The sequence below is a fragment of the Manis pentadactyla genome, chromosome 14, assembly GCF_030020395.1.
Source record: "Manis pentadactyla isolate mManPen7 chromosome 14, mManPen7.hap1, whole genome shotgun sequence".
Taxonomy (NCBI): Eukaryota; Metazoa; Chordata; class Mammalia; order Pholidota; family Manidae; genus Manis; species Manis pentadactyla.
The window spans coordinates 36,014,095-36,034,117 of NC_080032.1; the positions used below are offsets into that span (position 1 = coordinate 36,014,095).

A 20,023-nucleotide genomic window follows, 5' to 3' on the forward strand; every position below is an offset into this window, starting at 1 on the left:
AAGCACCATATGATTCTCATTCTTGCAGCCATGGACCCAGTACAGCACACAGTAGGTCCTTCATCAATGCTTCCTGGATGAAAGGATGCTCCCAGGACTACATTCACAAACTGGGAGAGGGTCCATGTGTTTCCAGCCTTCCTTTAGGCAAGTCTAACACAGGTGTCAGTTGAGGTGTCCTTCCCTTTAAAAAGCTAAATAATATTTGTCTTTAAAACTTCCCAAGACTTCTCTGTACCCCTGGAGGGCTTACTTTCTCATGGTTTCCTCTGGCTAGACATTCTGCCTCTGCTTCCACTGAATTAGTTCAGTTCATGAACTGATCTCACCATCCCACACATTCTTCTGCAGTATCTTGACTCAAATGTGGAACTGAGTCCCTTGAGATTCAGAAAAACCTCACCCTCATTGGGCCTTTTTATCTTTAGTACTTCACAGAAGCTTTGAAAAGATTGGGGGCAAGAGGCGGTCCATACTGCAACAGCATAAGCTCAGTTGTGTTGGATGTTAGATATTCCAGTTTTTACAAGACGTCCTACCATCATCCATCTCACTTGGCCATCCTTTTCACTTCTCTCCTCTCCTTTGTCCACCCCCACCTCTGGATTTCTAATACCTTTCAAATTAAACATGTCCCATCTATATTCCTGCAATGACACACACTCACCTTTCTCTTCCAGGTCCAACTTCTTCGGAAGGGTCCTGAGAGGCAAGAGGCTTCCATAGACTCACGGGAAGGGAAAGAAGGGTTGAAGGAAGGCAAAAAAGTCAGATGTTAGTGAGCATCCTTGAGAAGAGTCCTGGTACTGCCACCTCCCACGGCCAAGCCCTTGGAGTTGGGAAGCGCAACCCAATCCCCACCAAGGTTTTGAAATCTGGGGCTTTTTGAGCCACCATTCCCAAGGTCAGTTTAGGGGAGGAAACAAGGACCCTGGGTGTCCCATCATGGTGCAAGTGGGGAGGCAGAACAGTCTGGGTGTCTGCACGCGGACCAACGCAACCTTCAGGGGTTCCCATGAGCTAGACATGGAGTGGAGAATGGTCTCTGTGCCAGCCAGAAGCAGCAAAGGCTCTCGACAGCCGCGCTAAGACTTCCAAGGCCACAGAGTGCACAAGAAAAATGGAGCGTTTCCTGTGCCACAAGAGAAGTGTCAAAGGCTCTGAGAAGTAGCCTGCATGCTGGAGCGGATCAACTCAGCAGGTCGCTTCCTGGACTGACTGGCTGAGGCCCAGACAGGTTGAAGTGTATCTCAGCAGGTGCTGAGATAACAGATGACACAGACCAGAGTCCCTTTCCCAAAACTATGACACCAAACATTACAGAGGGAATGAGGAGTTGGTGAAATGCTGAAGTGACTGAGATTAAGTCCCTGCCTTCTGGAGAACTGGGGTCTCAGAACAGATTGAAGTTCAGTTCTAGAAGGAAGTTTACTGTTGACACCCATAAACACCTCTCCTAACACGTCTGGGTAGGATCAGCTCTTCTTGGTGTCAGAAAGTGTTTTAGAATCTTTTGTTCTTTGTTAGTGGATGTTATTACTTCCTCAAAATAGATCAGCATATTTATTTAAAAGTATTTTTCCACACTATTCTATTATACTGAGTTCATACCAAGTGAGCTCTTGTTTTGATTGTTCACCTTGTTCACTGTTTTAGAATAATGTTTCTTCCTTGGCCTATCGAATTCTGGGTTACATCTTCATTGTTAATGGGAGATTTTGTGTGTTTGTTTATAAAGACTTGTTTTGTGTGTGTGTCTGCTCCTCCCCCATATGGGAATTTTTAGGTTGCCCCTGTATTGCATGTGGTGGGTGCCCTACCCAGAAGCCTTTGCCTGCTGGTGCACTCCTCCCCTAGCTGCTGTAAGTTTTGGTTGCTCCCCACCCCAGAGAACCACTCTTGCCTTAATTACAAAGATTCCTCACTGACATAAGGATACGAAAGATCAGACCCTCTGTCTTCAAGTGGTGTAATTCATGCTCCAGAGCCCCTGTGGGATCAGGCCAATGCAGAGAACTTGTTATTGTTAATTTTATGTGTCAACTTGACTGGGTCATGGCATGCCCATGACATTTGGTTAAACATTATCTTGGGTGTGTCTGTAAGGTTTTCTCGATGAGATTAACATTTGAGTCACAAGGCTGAGAAAAGCAGATTGCCCTCCCTAACTTAGGTGAGCCTCACCCAATCAGTCGAGGGCTTGAATAGAACAAAAAGGCTGACCCTCCACTGATTATGAGGCTCCTCCTGACTGAGTGCCTTCAAACTAAGACATTATTTTTTCCTGCCTTCATACTCAAACTGAAACATCAGCTCTTCCTGTATCTCAAGCCTACAGACATTCAGAATGGAACCACACCATCAGCTCTCTTGGGTCTACAGCCTGCAAACTCACCTGCAGATCTTTGGAGTTGCCCACCTCCTTATAAAAAGCCAATTCCTTATAAAAGTCGATAGATTAGATGACAGATAGATGATAGATTAGATAGATAGATATAGATAGATAGGTGATAGATGATATATAGATAGATGATAGATAGATAGAGATTGATAGATGAGATAGATGATAGATAGATAAAGATAGATGATAGATGATGATAGATAGATAGATGATAGATAGATACAGATAGATAATAGATGATAGATAGATAGATAGATAAATAGATAGATAATAGATAGATGATAGATAGATGATAGATATAGATAGATGATGGATGATAGATAGATATAGATAGATGATAGATAGATAGATAGATAGATAGATAGATAGATAGATAGATAGATAGATGATAGACAGCTAGATGATAGAGAGTCCCCTGTTGGTTCTGTTTCTCCAGAGAACTCTAACACAGAAAACATCCTTGTTTACCTTCTTTTCTTTCCGTGTTCTACATCATTTCCTCCCTTTGCCATGGAGCAGCCCCCAGTAAATCAAATACACTAGAATCTGTGTATTGGGCTCAGCTTCTAGCAAACCCAACCTAAGACTCCTTCCAGCTAGCAAATAAGAGTAACAATATAGAACCTGGCCTGACTTTGGTGGTTTGGCTCTCAAGTCCTGAGTGGTTTGGGGTATCACAGATCTTTTCATTGAGCCATATGCTTGGGGCTTGGTTCAAATCTTAGCTGTGACTTTGTGTTTATCCTCCAGCCTAGCGAGGCTGACAGCTGCCAACCAGCAGTTCTTTCGTCTTCTTTCAGAGGTGGTAGCCCTGCCCTGATGCAGCCTCTGGCTTCAAGCCCTGCGTGTTGTATGGAGCAGAGTCGCCGCAGATCTGTACTCTGGGCAGCAACTGCCAGCTTCAGGTCCCAGGATCTGAAGCTTTGAGATCAAAGCTGTGCTCACCACTTTGCTTCTTTTTCCCAGTTCTTGTCCCCAGAGATATTTAATCCTATACTTTTTCTGCAATATTATTTTGATTGATATATAATTTGAATACCATGAAACAGGCAGGTTTTTAAGTATATTGTACAATGAAATTTGACAAATACATCTACCCAGGTCAGTCACACCCAGTAAGATGTAGGATTTTTTCATCACTCAGATTATTCCTCTGTACTCCTTTGTGACTGACACTCTACCATGTACCAGGGGCAACCACAGTCACAATTATTTCCTCCATAGATTAGTTTTGCCTGTTATAAAACTTCATACACAGAGAAGTATACAATATTGATGTCTGGCTTCTTTTGCTACATGTAATGTCTCTGAGCTGTGTTAGTGTTACATACATGAATGATTCCTTTGTTTCTGTTACTGAGTAGTATTCCATTGCCTGAACATACCAAGTTTGTTCATCCATTCTCTTGCTAATGGACACTTGGATTATTTTCAGTTTGGGGCTGTTGTGCATAAACCTTTTATTAAACATTTTTATTGAGATATAATTCACACACCATAACACTGACTCATTGAAAATGTACAATTGAATAATTTTTTTTAGTATATTCAGAGTTGTGCAAACAGCACCCCAGCACAAGTTTAGAAACTTTTCATCACCCCAAAAACTAACCCACAGCCATGAGCAGTCACGCCTCAGCTCCCAGCCATAGTAAACCACTGATCTACATTTTGTCTGCATAAATTTGCATAACCGAAGGTCATGAAGATTTGTAAGTATGTTTCCTTCTAAGAACTTCATAGTCCTAGCTCTTACATTTAGGTCTGTGAACTATTTTCTGTTTCTTGTGTGTGGAGTGAGTTAATGGTACAACTTCCATTCTTATACATGGGTATATCCAGTTCTTCCAACATCACTTGTTGAAAAGCCCATTCACCCCCGCCACTGAATTATCTTGATACTTTTGTCGAAAAAGCAATTGGCCATAAACATGAGGGTTTATTTTTGTCTTCTCATATTCCCTTAATCTGTATATGTATCCTTATGCCACATCGTATTTTGATTACAGGAGTCCTGGAGTAAGTCCTCCAAATTGTTCCTCTCTTTCAAGATTGTTTTAGCTCTTCTGGATTTCTTTCATTTCCATATAGGATCAGCTTGTCAATTCCTACAAAAAAAATTCTAAAAGCCAGCTGTAACTGAGACAGGAATTTTACTGAATCTAGAGATCAATTTGAAAAGAACTTCCCTCTTAAAAAATAATCTTTAATATATCAAATCTCCCAATCAGTGAACATGGAATGTCTTGCTGTTTATTTAGGTCTCTTTTAATTTCTTTCCATGATGTTTTCTAGCTTTCAGTTACATATCTTGCAATTCTTTTGTTAAAGTTACTCCTGTTTTATTTTTTGATGTTATTGCAAATGCAATTGCTTTCTTAAATTCATGTTTGGATTGCGTATTGCTAATGTATATAAATGTAGTTGATTTTCATCTACTGATCTTATATCCTGTAATCTGCTGAAATATCCTATAATTATTTATTAGCACTTATAATTTATGTGTGGAGAATTTTCTACATAAAAGATCATGACATCTGCAAAAAAACATAGTTTTGCTTTTTCTTTTCCAATCTGGATATATTTCTTATTCTTGCCTTTTCCTTTCCTGCCAAGAACCTTCAGTACAATATGAATACAAGTGGAAAGAACAGCCATCCTTGTCTTGTGCCTGATCTTAATGGGAAAGCATTTGGTCTTTCACTATTAAGTATGATATTATGAACATTCTTGAGCAAGTTTTTTATGAACTGAGATCTTCATCTTGCTTGAGATCCAGAATTCCTGGATCACTTTTTACAAAGAATTGTCAAACTGTTTTTCAAAGTGGCTTTTGTACCCAACCATCTTTTAAATTTCTCATTATATGTTATCTATCATCTCAAGGAGTTCTGGAAGACAGGAAGAACCTCCGTAACTGTACTTGTGCTGCACCTTAATGAAGTCTTGCTAGTGGTAGACTCAACAAGTCTGTGACCCTCCAGTTTTTAAGGGGCAATTCTTTCATTTTCCACTTTAATTCATTCCCTTTTGAGCTCACTCCTTGGCCGTTGCACCAATCCTCTCAAACTCCTCCAGTCATTCCCCAAGAGGAGCCAGCTCAACCACAAAATGCACTGTCTGAACCACTGTTCACTCTATTTGAATGATGTTTGCATGGTGATGTCACTAAAATAAGGAGAATCCCTCTAACCAAGACAATCACAAGGAGGTGTTTGTACAGTCCAATCTTGATGCAGATCTTTTGCCTGCCTGGCCAGTCTCCAGTTATAGGTTTGTTCTATCTCCCGTGTGATCAAAAGAATGCAGGCATTCCGTTGCCTCCTACCTGCTATCTTGTACCATCTCATACCATAAACTCTGCTACTTCTCACCAGGACTGACGTCAGCACCTTTTTCAAAGATGAGGGGAGTAGGCAGACACTCATTCTGATATGATACCTGCCTTGAATTTATTCCTCTTTTGGCCTCCAGAGCAAAGTTGTATAAAAGTGATGATAGCAGGCATTTGTGTCTTCTTTCACTGCTGCCTGGAACACCTCTGAGTGCCCCCTGAAGCATTTTGAGCTGAGATAGATGTATTTGCTCATGGTAGTAAAATATTACTACATTCCTGTACTTCTATAGTATTCTGTCCTGACTATAGTCAATATGATTTTTCTTAGTGTCCATCCTTGAATCATTAAGTATGCTCATCTCAAGTCCATGTTTGTGCATGTGGCGGGGACAGTGGGGGGTAGGGGCAAGTGATAGTTTTGCAGGCTGGCCGTTTTCACAACCCAGTGACTCTCTTTTCTCCTGCCACAGAAAAAGACTGCCACCTGCCAATTCGAAATTGAGCAAATCTGCCCCCTCTGACTTTTCTGAACCAAACTGGGGCTAGGAGGGCCAGTCCTGTCCATGTCTACTCCTGCACCACAGGGTGCATGAGGCCAGGCCTGTTTCCAGGGCAGATGGAGGTCTGTCTGCAGGACACCTTCATGGCTATTCTCCGCCTCCCATACAGATTTTGCCTAATAGTGGCTGCTTTTAGTAGACCTCACATACACTGTACAGTCTGGAAAGTCTCTCGCTCTCTCCAAGACTGATTGAAAGTGGACTGCCTTTTCTTTTTTAATGCATTCTTCTTGCTGTTACTTTACAATTTCTCAGAGAAGATGAAAATGCAGAGTTCTGCAGCTCTATGTTCATACCAGAAGTCTTAATAAAGTACCTTGTGACCCAAAGACCACCCACTAATTTCTGGAATTAGGAGGCAATTTAATTAGTCTTTGAACTCTGTCACACAAAGTGTTTTATGAAAAACACAATGGGGATTTTGGAGAGAGGACTGGTGAAGTTTGTGTAGTGAAATAGAAACTTGAATTGCCAGTATAGAACACTTAGCTAAGAGATAAGGAAATTCACTCATTCACTAGAAAATAACTGAATGATTTTTCTTCATGCTGGGCATTTTGATGGGCAGTTAGGTGCTGGTTCTTGCTGGTACAGTTAGTCCAATTCATGATTGGATTATTGTTTCCCCACACCTCAGTTTCTTAGGGTAATAAAAGCCACCTTGTCTACTTTAAGAAGAGGCTGAATTGAGTTTCAATATATGAAAACATTTCGTGGATTTCCAATCTTCTGAAAGGGGAACTTGGAGCCACATAAGCTTCTAAGGAATTAAATACTGCGACCACAAAAGTGGGTGGAGCTCATGTCTGGTTCTGAGCCCAGAAAGTGCCTGACCAGCACAGGATACAGGGTATCAGGCTGTGGTACCGCCGAGGGTAGAGGCGCACTGTGAGCACAACAGCGAGTGGCATGAGGGAAGACGCCTCAGGAATGGGGTGGGCAAATTACGGGAGCGAAGGTGAGACTGACTAGTGGAAGCATAGGAACCCGGAGTCTAAGCGGGTTGCCGGTTAGAGGCAAGGAAGGACATCGCTGAAGCCTCCTCAGTTCCCCACAGCTGCCCCTGTGTGATCCACAGTCCCCGTTTTAGACTGGGGTTCCTGGAACAGACGCTGAGGTTGCATACGGGAGATTCCATGCACAGTCCCCTGGCAAGGGCATGAAGGAAGTAGGACCGGGCAGCAGGGAGGCTGGACTGCGATGAAGGTGCAACGGAGGCCTTGGCTAAGTCGCTGGGAGGCTCTGGAGTTGGAATGGCCGGTCAGGGTTGTCCTGAATTAAGGCAAGGGGCACGTCTCTGATCCCCTCGTTATCCCAGCCCTGGGTCTGAGCTGCCCCCCCGGGAGGACCAACCTGACAAGAGACTAGCTGAGCACTGTTGGCTGTCAAGGCTCCTGGCAGCTGCGAAACTGTCGGGGGGACCCCAGTGGGGTGTGGGCGGCGCCCCATAGCCTCCAGTGCGGCAGGCAGCTGACTCAGGAGCTCAAAACCATCGCCTCTTAGGGCTCTGGTCTGTCTTTGGTCTCCTCTTTCCCTCCTCTGCTCCTCTCTCCCAGCCTCCACCCATTGTGTCTAACTGCAGAGCCTCCCCACTGCTCCCTGGTCACACACAGCCCTCGGCACACCTCCTGCCTCTTCAAACCCTCTTTCATCAGCCCACCAGTTCCTTAGTCCCTACACTCCTTATGCAAGGCTTACTTCAAAAGCTAATTGTATCATGAAATTAGATATTGAATCCATTTCTCCTTCCTCTGGGGCCCCAAAGCATTTTGTTTGTAACTCCGTTACCATATCTGTCCTGCTGTCACTGTACTTGATCTTGTGTTGGTGTTTCCCCTTGACAGATTACAAATTCCACAAGGGCAGCACTTACTCCTGTATCCTATTATTCTCTCCATAACCGAGCATCCTGCTTGGCACAAATAGGGATTAATTGCATCAAATATTCCAAATTGTTATAAGAGCTCCTCAGGAAAAAATCTCCCTAAAGGTCTGAAGACTCTTCACCAACACTCTCTATGTCTCCTTCTCAGGGGAAGCAGATGAAATTTCTTTATTCAATAGAATTCAAGTGCCTAGTAGGGGACAGATACAGACAGGCTGTTTCCTTTTACTCTTTCTGTTATTGTTGAGTAGAATTCACATACGTGTAAAACTAGTCTTTTAAAAATGTACAATTCGGTGGCATGCAGCAAATTCCCCATGTTAGGCAGCTACCACCTCTGGATAGTTCTGAAACATTTACATCACCCGCAGAGCAAGCTTGTTTCTATTATTCTTAAACAAATTACAACTAGGATGTGTTCCCCAGATGCTAGACAGGTTGCAACGAGGAAGGAATGGGTCTAATGAGTTATGGTTAAACTCACCTTTTTGTGTAGGAACCATGCTGGTTGGCTTCCTCTGTTTCTGTTACTTAGCAGGAAGACACTTTTCAGTGTCCTGAGAAGATCGTGTTCAGCTGTCACTAGAGGGTCTAGATCCCCATCCTGAGGGCATATCCCCCAACTTTGGAATGAGCGAAGCCCTGAGAGCCTTGAGAAGATGGATGACCCCGTCGGGCGGAGGGATGGAAGCTGTGGGACCACACTGCACCCTTGCTTAGCGTTGTATGTGATGGGAAATGAGGGGCAGAAACCCCTTAGGCCAGTCTTTGTCTTTTGGTATCCTAAAGTTTTTCATCTCACTGTGATCAAATGAAGAAAATTCCAAGCTCTACCAGGAAAAGGGAGGCAGCCCCTGGCTGGGAAGATGCAAAACTACCCTTTATTGATGACCTAGGAACATGGATGCTTTGCATTAATCATCTCGTTTCATTAATTCAATCACTCTGAAATATATTCTGCTCTATAGATGAGAGGAAATTGAGGCTGAGAGAAAAGAGTAGCGTGCTCTGGCTCACACGAGAGTGCAGAGCTGGGAGTTTGTGGACAGTAGCCTGCCTGCAGAGGTTTCCCAAGGAAACACCGCCTAGGAGCCTGGCCCACCACTCACTTCCCATCCATTCGGACTTCCAAGCGCAATACAACATGAGAGTGCCTCCTTCCTCCAACCCAAACCTCCCTACCCCCGACTCGCCCTCCCTAAGTGGAGAGCTGGACAGTAAACCCTCTGATTGCCCCCCTTGGGTGAGTTAATGACATCTACAATGTGTGTCAAAGTGATGAGAGCGCCGGCAGCTTGGATTCTCAACCCCGTTAGGAAATCAAACACAAATGTGATCAGGAAAAAAGGCAAGCTTATTTTATTTTTTTCTATAAAGACAATCAACTTACCCTTTTAAAATCACCTTTCTGAAAATAAATTTTCTGGAAATGTATTCTTTATAAATGTAGAGCATGCAATAATATGTAACCTACAGAAGCATTTTAAACGCGTTAATCCTAATTTGCAAGATAGGTTTTTGTTTTTGGTGGGATTAAGGGTCTCCCCAGACATGGTTAAAATCTTTCCTTAATTTTGATTATGTAAGGCTGTAAGAACAGAGATTTATCTAAATGGGAGGTATAAATAATTAATTATATGATTAAAATGATTTGTAAGAAATGACTGAACTTTTGAATCATCCAAAAGTTAGACAGCAAGCCAATATTTTAAAAGAGAGGATAACACTTCCCACAATTTCATAATCTTTTGACAGTCATTTTTCTGCCACACCAGCAGTAACTTTTAATTGACTATTCACTGGTTGGCAGGTGCTTCAAAATTATTAAGGAAGCTTTGCCACACTTCACTAGCTCTCATCATTTTTAGTTTTGAAGGCCCTGCTTGTAAATAAGTAAAAGACCCCAACTAAATGTATCTGGGCCTACGTGATATTTTGAATTTTTGAATATTCATCTGTTATAATTAAAACATGTCTACAAGCATATGAAATTGTGTTTGAATTTCCCCAAATATGTATGGACTTTTTAATGCCTTGTATGTTTGGAAATCAGACCGTGCTAATGCCTTCATATTGTTTTACCAGTAATCAGCATAAAAAGTTTTGCTGTCCATTAACAAATAAACCTTTACAATCAAAGAAACCTAGAGGCAGGTTCATTACTTCACTATTTGTGTCTGCAGACACCTGGCTTCATGGAGTACTCCATGCTTCAGAGATAAACAGCCAAAGTTTTCTCTATTCTTCCACAAAAGCTAACAAAAGCTAACAAGTAATTAAACGGTCCATTTTTTGCAGCAAGAAATAGTGATTTATTCCATCAGTCAGTTCCCTACAATTCCCTCTGGAGACCCCTGTCAGCTTGGGTTAGAAGGGAAGATCTTCTCCTTCCCAATGAACAATTAGCCTCATTGAAACACTGCCCAGAATTCTCCTCAGGAATACTTTGCCCCTCAGGCAGGCCTGGTGCGGGCAAGTTCCCACCTCAGCCAGGCAGCTCTTGCAGCACTGAACCTGTACATGGCTCAGGAAATGCAGATGGTGGGGTGAGAGGCCCACACTCTGCGGAGGATGCAAGTCTTCTTCCTGACACATGCTCAGGAACTCTTACTAGAACACAATTTTAGGTAAGCTCTTAATTTGGGAAGCTACAAACTGTTTGCTGCATTTTCCTTTTTTACAGCGCATCATGGAGGTCATGATCCACAGTGGACTGCGTGTAAGATGAGCTGGGCGTGTCAGGGGGGTACATCTGGAGGACCCTACAGTATTGGCAGAGCACAAAGGAGCCCCTGCAGGTTTTGAAGAGCTGTATGATGTACTTGCGGAATTTCTCCCCTAGGAAAAAGTAGATGACTGGGTTAAGGCAGCAGTGGACAAAAGCTAGGGTCTCTGTGGCCTGCATGGCATAGTCTAGGTGTCTCTCAAAGGCGCAGTCCTGAAGCACCTCCAGCTCCACCAGCATCTCCAGGAAGAGCACTATGTTGTAAGGTGTCCAGAAGCCGAGGAAGAGGACCACCACGGCAAAGATCATCTTCACTGCCTTGTTCTTCTTCTCGTTTTTACAGTGCTGCAAGGTCCTAATGATCATGGAGTAGCAAAACAGCATGATCCCCAATGGGATCACCAATCCTAGAATGTTGATCTCCAGGGAGCTCAGAACCTTCCACCTGGAGGCATGGAGAGAGTACTTCGTTTTACAGTAGGTATGGTTGCGCTCTGTGTAACAAGTGCTAAATATAAAGCCTGGAAGGGAGGCAAATACAGCCACTGACCACGTGGCCACACTGGTGATGACCCCATAAGTCAAGGTCCTAGCTCTCAAGGAAAACACTGCATGCACAATTGCCAGGTATCTATCGATGCTCATGAGCATGATGAAGAAGATGCCACTGTAAAAGCCCACCAAGTACATCCAGGAAATAATCTTGCATAGACTTAGTCCAAACACCCACTGGTCTGCAGCATAGTACCCCCAGAATGGGAGGGAGAGCACAAAGAGTAGGTCTGAGATGGCGAGGTTGAGCAGGTACACGTCAGTCATGGATTTGAGCCGCTTGTACTTGAATAGTACCAGAACCACTAGGGAGTTTCCAAGCAGACCAAATAGAAAGACCAAGGAGTAGAGAGGGGGCAGGAAGAGCCTCCCAAAGGCCCTGATGCCTTCTTTTGTGCATGGCTTGGGAATACTTTCAAAGAGGTAGTAATTGTTATAGATGCTTTCATCCAGGGTGGTGTCCGCTATATCTGTGGGGTTCATTTTCAAGTGGACAGGCTCCTCAAGGCAGGTGTCAGCCCAGCCAGAAGCTAAGGAGGGGAAAAACAAACAAGTTTTCTTAAGAATAGAACCAAATGAAGACAGTGCTGCCTGCAGAGCTCAGCTGCCCAATATTTTGCCCCAGGTCATTATATACCTGCACTGCCACCCTCTCCAGGTTGAAGGCTCAGCTGTTCACAGGGCAGTGCAGCCCGATGAAATAAGCCTTCTCTTCGAAATCAGACAATGAAATAAGCTCCTCCCTTCAGGGGGAGCATCGGTTCTCTCATTTGTAAATGGGGACAGTAAAGCCTCCTTTTCAAGGAGGTGGTTTTCAAGGATATATTTCTAAAAGATAGTCAAGTTACCAAAATCACTTGCAGGAATGACAAGCCCAGTTAACACCCCACCAGTACTGCACCCAGGGCCTTTCTGACATAAATGCAAAAATAATAATAATAATAAATAAAAAACCTATGTGTTCCCTTCAGGTTGTAACTCCAAAACTCCAGAAATTTTTGCTTAGGTAATCCTTAGGCTAGAGAGAAGCCTGGTTAGTCCCTTGCATTTATATAAAAATTCTAATTCCTCCAGCATGCTTTGCACTTTGTGGATTTCCAAGCATGTTCACCAGTATTGTGCATTTAATCCTGTCCTCACCCCAACCCCCCAACAAAAATCCGGGACTTTCGGTCAAGCAAGCATACTGAACCATGGTGTGGATGACTCACAAAAGATTCAGAGAAGTTCAGTGACTTCTGAAGACCACACAGCTATATTCAGAACTCGTGTTTTGGGGCCCCAAGTCCCAGTGGTGTGCTGATAAACCAGATCTGGGGAGAAAGGTGGGGGACTCTGGTTGATGGTGTTTGCTGGTTTCTGTGGTATAAATACTTCCACCATGGCCAAGTTCAAGCTACCAACTGCCTCACAAAATTCCTGAATATTGAACAATCTGCTCCTAGGAGTCAGTGCAAATCAGCTGTGGCATGCACTGCCAAAGCCCTGTTCATTCCAGAGCACGTCGTAGGCAGAAGCATGCCAGGCCTCCCAGGCCCAGGTGGCTAGTTGCTCCTGGGCCAATCCGACACTTCTGCAGCAAATGTGTCTTTTAGGCCCTTGGGAAAGTTGCCGTGCTCAGGTAATACGCAGTTCTCAGATGGCAATCTGAGGGAACACTGTGGTCTTTTCATCAAAACCGCATATAAAAATCAATCCTATGCACTGAATCTTATCAGAGTGGGGATTAGCCTGACAGACCCAGAAAAAGCAGAAATAAAATCTCTACGTCCCCAACCACCCTCATTTCCTATTTAAACTGGCACATGCGGTTAAAACTCTCCTAAAACTATATACATGCTCACAACCACCCTCATTTCCTATCCAATTGGCAGGTGAAGAAGTTAAAACCTTCTTAAAGTCACATACATGCTCACATGTGAGTGCAAACAATTCAGGGATGGAGGGCTTTTTGACTCCAGCCCACATCCTCTTGCTTCTTTCTTTATGGTACCCTGCCGTTCCTCACTGAACCCTTTTCACATTGTTGGGTAATGCACATCACCTCCCTACCACCCACCCTCACCACCACATACACCCAAACACCCAGACTGTGTGTTTCTCAACACAGAGATTTTGGTTTATTCCTCAAACAGGTTCGGAACACCTGGCACGTTGCAGGGTCTCCAAAAGAGTTTGTTAAATGAATAACAATTCTGGTCCTTCTCCACCATTTCACCAGTGAAATTACAGGAATAAAAGAGGCCGAGGAGTCAGCAAACTAGCAGGAGAGCAAGCACAGCTGATACACGTTTGGAATCATTCTGGGGGCCTCATCCGCATGGTGCTTCCTGACCCGGGAGTCTTGATAGAAGCAAGAAGCAGAAAAGTGTATAGGTTTGGTGAAAACATCTGCGTATTCTGAGTATGCAGACCTCAGCCAGATGTGTGCAGGGAGAGAGCCCTGCATATATGAATGCCTGTCAGATGGGGGCTCGCAGGGAGTAAGTGCAAGCAGATCATGCATGAGCACTAGGATAGGAGCCACCAGCGAGCAGAACACATGGGATATCGGACGTTGGCACTGGGTAAGCAGCTGGCCAGCTTTCAGTGCTCCTGAGTCCATACCCCTGTCCAGAAAGCAGTTCCCCGGCCCAAGGCCCTGGGAATGGCCCCATCCCCACTTACCTTGCTCTCCTGAAAGTGGCTCTGAGGAAGGTCTGGGGAGCAGGGCCAGGACTGCTCAAGAAGTGCAGCGTTAGGAACGACATGTGGCTTTGAAGGGCAAGTGGCTTCCTGTGAGCACCAACTCTACTCATTTATCTGTGCTGAGCGCAAGTGGGTTTTTTTGATAGAAGTAAAATGCAGAATATGAGTGAGTAGTCACTCCTTTCCCCAAACTGAAAGCTAATAAGGTTGGCTTTCTGCTAGATTAAGGAGGAAAATGAAGTAAGTTTTTAAAAAGAGAAAATTTTAAATCTTCCAAATTTATTTGTTGGATTTTTAAGGGAAAAAAAATTCTTCTGGTTGGCTATATGCAGTAGAAATGATCTCCATGTTCTGGAGTGGGCTGTTTATTTCCCCAGCATGGACACATAAGATTCTCCCAACACGTGGGATCTAAGGAGGTCAGAGTGAGGGGCTAGACATACTCAAGAAAATGGATATTCAGTAGAAGAGAGAAAAATTTATCCAAGTGTGTGTGTCTGGAAGTGACTTGGAGGGATCAAGTCAGCCAAGTTCAATAATCGGCATGGCCTCAGTCTTGTGCTAAGTGACATGACAACATCGCTCAAGCCTCTTTAGCAACAGAAAGACCTCTTCCCAAACCCCAGCTACTTAGAAATTGCGGAGCTTCTACCGACAGTGATCTTGGCTGAGTCTCTTTTGAGTACGCGGAGCCATCCAAGCAAGAGCTGACATCAGACCAGTCTTTTGTATATCGTATACTCAACTTCTGCCAGCTTCTAGATGTTTTCCCTCTCTGTGTCTGCAGTTGCTCAGCTCTAGTTCAGCTTAAAAGAGCCACAAATATCACTTTTCCTGAGGAATCTTCATGAATAAACTAAAAAATTGAGTGGGTGCAGTGTTTATCAAACTTTTTTTTCATTATCACCCTTCCTAAGGAAGCTTTTCAGATAAATCTGTTTTACCATCTCCCCATGAAATGTTAATGCCACAGAAAAACTGTATATCTGTTTATGTAGTGTATGTGTATCTATGCTTCATACATAAAAAGAGTAATTATTTTCACCCCCAATAAATGATTTTTGCTCCTTGGGGACACTATCGCCTCTATTAAGAATGCAGGAGTTGGAGTAGTCATTCCCCACCTGGTTCTTTGCATCCCCTCTGCTTTGGGTCCCAACAAGACATGTAGAGCAACATCTGGAGACATTTTTGTTCAGGGTGGGAGAAGTTGTTTCTGGCTTCTAACAGGAGAGGCTAGGAATGCTGCTAAAATCGTACAACGCAAAGGATAGCCCTTCACAATATAGGATTATCCAGTCCAGAATGTCAATCACGCTGATGCTGAGAAACCCTGAGCTGCAGCACTGTTCCCCAGTGCATGAACTGTGGAACCAGGTTCACGTGTATCCTGCAAAAAAGAACAGAGATCTGTGGTCAAATAAGTTTGGGGATTGCTGGGCATGGGCTCAGGTTAAACACATTATTCACTGTAGTGCTTCCTGGGGGCTTTCCAGCACTATCATCACTGTGAACTCTGGAAGAAGAGAAAGAATAAAAATGGCTCAAACTATGTGGCCAGTGAATCTACACTCATGATACAGAGTAATTGATAAAATGAACATGTTTTTAGGGGTACAGAGCCCAAGGAAGATTCCACCATGGAATTACAGACCTTGAGGCACCAGTTAGACTGCTGGAGCTACAGAACGAAAGGTGTGAAGCACATGCCTCCCGAGGCCCTGGGCAAGCCCACCTGAGCAAGTGCAGGAGTCTCCATGGACCCTGGCCTGGTGGGAGGAGGGTTACGGTTCTAGAACAGGTGATACCTAAGGGTCCAAACCATCATAAGTGATCGTAGGGCGTGGTGGGTCTGGAGATGATCCCTGGAAAGCCAGTTAGCATGTCCTTAGCCAGTCCTGCCCATGTGACAGGTGTTGGTCCCTGAAGGACAGACAGCATGAGCCCCGACTGCCCTGATGGCTGAGAGCATGGGTCAGGCCTGCTCAGTCTGTGTTTGGAGCTCAGTGCTACCACTTACTAGCTGTGTGACCCTCAATTTTCTCTTCTGTGAAAAGGGGTGATAACCATGAGGACTGGGGGATGGTTAATGGCTAAAGTTTGTAAAGCCTTTAGCATGGTGCATGGTACAGATAGTGCTCAACAATGGTACTAGCAGAGAAAATTAGTAGGATAAATCAAATGTACAGTAATAGCTTTTTCTCTTGAAACAGCTGACCTTGGCCTATTGAAATCTGGGAAATATTTGCATGTAAACTCAGGGGACCACATTCAATTTCTGAGTCGGTGTCAGGTTAAAAGCAGGTTTCAGGTTTCCAAATTGCAAAGATTACTGCCCTGGAGAAAGTCAGTCTTCAGATTTGCAGAATACTACTGATGCTGGGGTACTTGTTCGCAGAGTCAAAGAATGAACTTCACAAACACTCAAGGTAGGAGAGCAAGTGAGAAGCCTTTATTTAGAGATAAAGTGAGAGGACAGAGCTCCTGGCTCAGGCCAGTGGGGGACAAGAGAGTCCCAGGGTGGTGTATTGTCTAGGGGATGTATAGGTGGTTGAGAGGCAGAGGGCTAGGGATGCTGACCAGCTAAGTGGTCCCAAAATGTTTATCTTTGAAGAGACATTAAGTTTCTTATTGGTCTTCCGGGTTATTTACAAGAAATTTACTGCTCTGATTTCCTCCCAGGATAGCAGCTTCCTGGTCTAGGAGCATACCAATCAAGACTGCCTGCTTTGCTCCCAAGGTGGGCTGAGATATTGTCTGCTTGTTAAAGAGTATCTTAAGAAACTTGCTTTTTAACTAATTGGATTTTAAAATGCAAATTTATCTTTAAGATGGAATCCTTCCTGTTTTTACTGTGTTGTTTTGGGCTTGCTTGCTAAATGGCCCAGGTTGCAAATCACTTGATTAGGGCTGAAGGAGGAAAATAAGCTGGGCCCCCCAGCAGGGCAAAGCAAATCCCACAGTGGATTATCTTACTTTTTTTTTCCAGAGGCCCTCACCCTACTCTGTCAAAACCCACAGTCCCTGTCTCAATACTTCTACTGTCCTGGAGAAACACTAAATAGGTTTTTCCTCCAGGAAAAGTTCCAAAACTAAACAATACTCCCAACCCCAAAAAGGATAGAATTTTTAGTAATGCCTGTTTCTTAGTTGGGGAAATACCCAGAGAGAGGAGGTAGGGCACTCAAGGCAGCACTGCCAGAGACACAGAGCTAAAGCCTACACTCCCGACCGTTCCACTGGACTGAGTTTCTGGAACCTGACCAAAGAGGGGCAGACCAACAAAAAATATCCAGATCACCCTCCCCCAGCCCCCACAAAGCAAGGTGGTAAGCAGCGCATGAAGGCATTCCAGAAGGAAAGCAATAATGTGAGGCTCCAGCGCCCCCTAGTGACCAAGTTTTATTTCAACACCAAAAACATCAAAATGCCCACCATACTAATCCACAGGGACCAGCCTATCTGACACTGGAAGCCAAAAATTCTCGAGGTCTTCAGGAAGAGCTCCACTGTCCACTGGACTCACCTGCAGAGCAGCAATGGTAAATCATTCCAGATTTGGTGTCACACCTGTTACTTTCAGTTTAAAATGAGAGGAAGCTACCAGGTAGGGATACCCAGAGCACAGTACCCAAAGACAGTAACCGCGACGTGGAGGAGCAGAGAGCAGCTTATGTATGGCCAGTGGGATGGGGTTCATTTTCATGAGCTCTCTGCTGACTGGTTAATTGAATAATTTGGGGGCTGTCCCTCATTGCCTGGTACCTGGGCTCAGGGCCTTTAGGACTGGTGCATAGTGGCCCCAGAGACTGAGAGGATGAGAAGGGAAGTGACTGGGATGGACCTACCTGCTCAAAAAGGAGAAGTGATGGGCCCTAGCCAGCACCTCAAAACTGGACCAAGACAGCATTTAAACAGACTAAATTATGGGTGAAAACTGAATAAACGGACAAAACTTTGGGAAGGAAATATAAGTTTGCAAACAAATTACAAATTGATTTTTTCAAAGATAACTGAAAAATCTCTGCACATTTGAAAATAAGAAAACACATTTTCATATACCCTGGATGTCAAAAAAATATATAATGGAAAATAGAAAGCACTTATAACTGAATGATAATAAAATATAATTTATCCAAAATTGTGCTATGCAGCTAAAGTGGCCCTGAGATGATCCCTTAGACCTGAAATGTTTATAGTAGAAGAGAAAGAATGGCTAAAAATTAATGAAAAGTGTTCAACCAGAAACAGAAACAGTAGTAAAAGGAATGGTAGAATAAACTCAAAAAGGGCATAAGGAAAAAAATAATGAGAGCAGAAATTAAACAGAATTGAAAGTCATAGACTCATTAAGGTATTTGAAAATACTAACAAAATTGACAAGACTCTGGGAAGACAGGTAAAGAAGGAAAAAAAGTAAACTATCTTGAAAATGCAAAAGGAGAAATAAATACAGAGCAGAAGTGAGACAGATAGTAAGAAATATTATGAATGATTTTAGCACAATGACTTTGAAAACTTAGGTAAAATGGATAAATTCCTAGAAAATACATCTTATCAAAATGGCCCCAAAAGAAATATAAAACCTAATTTACAATCTTTTTAAAAATTGAATGAGTGGTTTAGAGGATTTGCACAAAAACCAAGTAAAAAGACTCAGGACAGATATTATAGGGAAATTCTACCAAACATTCAAGATACAAATAATTCTAATCTCATGTATCTTTTCCCCTCAGAATTAAAAAAAAAAGCTCCTGAGCTCATTTTATGAAGTGAGTATAACCTTGATAACAATCCAGACAGTAGGAAAAAATTAAATTACTCAATTTCACTCGTGTTGATGTAAATATCCCATATAAAATATTAACAAACCAAATTCACTAAAGTTGAAAAATATATAACAGTTAAGTTAGTTCATTTCTGAAATGCAAAGTTGGTTTAATACTCTATTAATGTAAATGATCACATTAACAGAAAAAAAGAAAAGCTATCTGATGCAGACAAAGCATTGAATAAGAAAAGCACTATTCATGATCTGAAAAAATTAAAACTTAGGACATTAAGAACAGAAGGGAACTTCTTTAAATTTATAGAGAAACTCATCAACAAACATACTACTTAAATGTAAACAGCAAAAGTCATTCTTTTTAAAATCAGGAACATGACTAGAATGCCCCACTACCAGTTCTATTAAAGCTGGTAGAAAAAGACAAGAATGAAAAATAAAATATATAATGAATTCCACAAAGTTGTAGGATACAAAATCAATACACAAAAATCAGTTGCATTTCTATACACTAACAATGAACAATTTGAAAAAAAAATTAACAAAATTCCACTTGCAATAGCATCAAAAGGAATAAAATTCTTAGGAAGAAACTTAAAGAGGTGAAAGACTTGTACACTGAAAGCTACAAAACATTGTTAAAAGAACCTAAAGAAGACACAAATTAATGGAAAGACATGCCATGTTTGTGCATTGGAAGACTTACTATTAAGATGTCAGTATTACCCAAAGCAATTTACAAATATAATGCCATCTCTATCAAAACCCCAAAACTGTTTTTTGTAGAAATAGAAAAACCCATCCTAAAATTCATATGGTATCTCAAGGGACCCAGAATAGCCACAGTCTTAGGAAGAAGAAAAAGGTTGGAGGTCTCACACTTTCTGTTTTATTAAAATATATTACAAAGTTACAATTATCAAAACAGTGTGGTACTGACATAGAGACAGGCATATAGACAATAGAATAGAAGAGAGTCCAGAAATAAACCCTCACATATGTACTCAAATTATTTTCAAACAGGGACCCATGATCATTCAATAAGGAAAGAACAGTCTTTTCAACAAAGGGTGCTGGAAAAACTGGATG

General features: G+C 42.8%; 1 protein-coding gene across 1 annotated transcript; it reads right to left on the reverse strand.

Annotated features, from left to right (window-relative positions):
• Nucleotides 1-8,689: 8,689 nt before the first annotated feature.
• On the reverse strand, nt 8,690-15,249 carry CCR4 (C-C motif chemokine receptor 4). Its single transcript, XM_036892119.2, has 2 exons — nt 14,128-15,249; nt 8,690-11,990 (listed from the first exon to the last, which is right to left on the reverse strand). Exon 2 carries the CDS (start codon nt 11,941-11,943, stop codon nt 10,861-10,863), a length of 1,083 nt encoding a protein of 360 aa, XP_036748014.1. The 5' UTR covers nt 11,944-11,990; nt 14,128-15,249; the 3' UTR covers nt 8,690-10,860.
• Nucleotides 15,250-20,023: the final 4,774 nt, after the last annotated feature.

Bases quoted from the DNA above. Each gene is read 5' to 3' on its own strand.
- CCR4 (XM_036892119.2), bottom strand. From the start codon at position 11,943: ATGAACCCCACAGATATAGCGGACACCACCCTGGATGAAAGCATCTAT.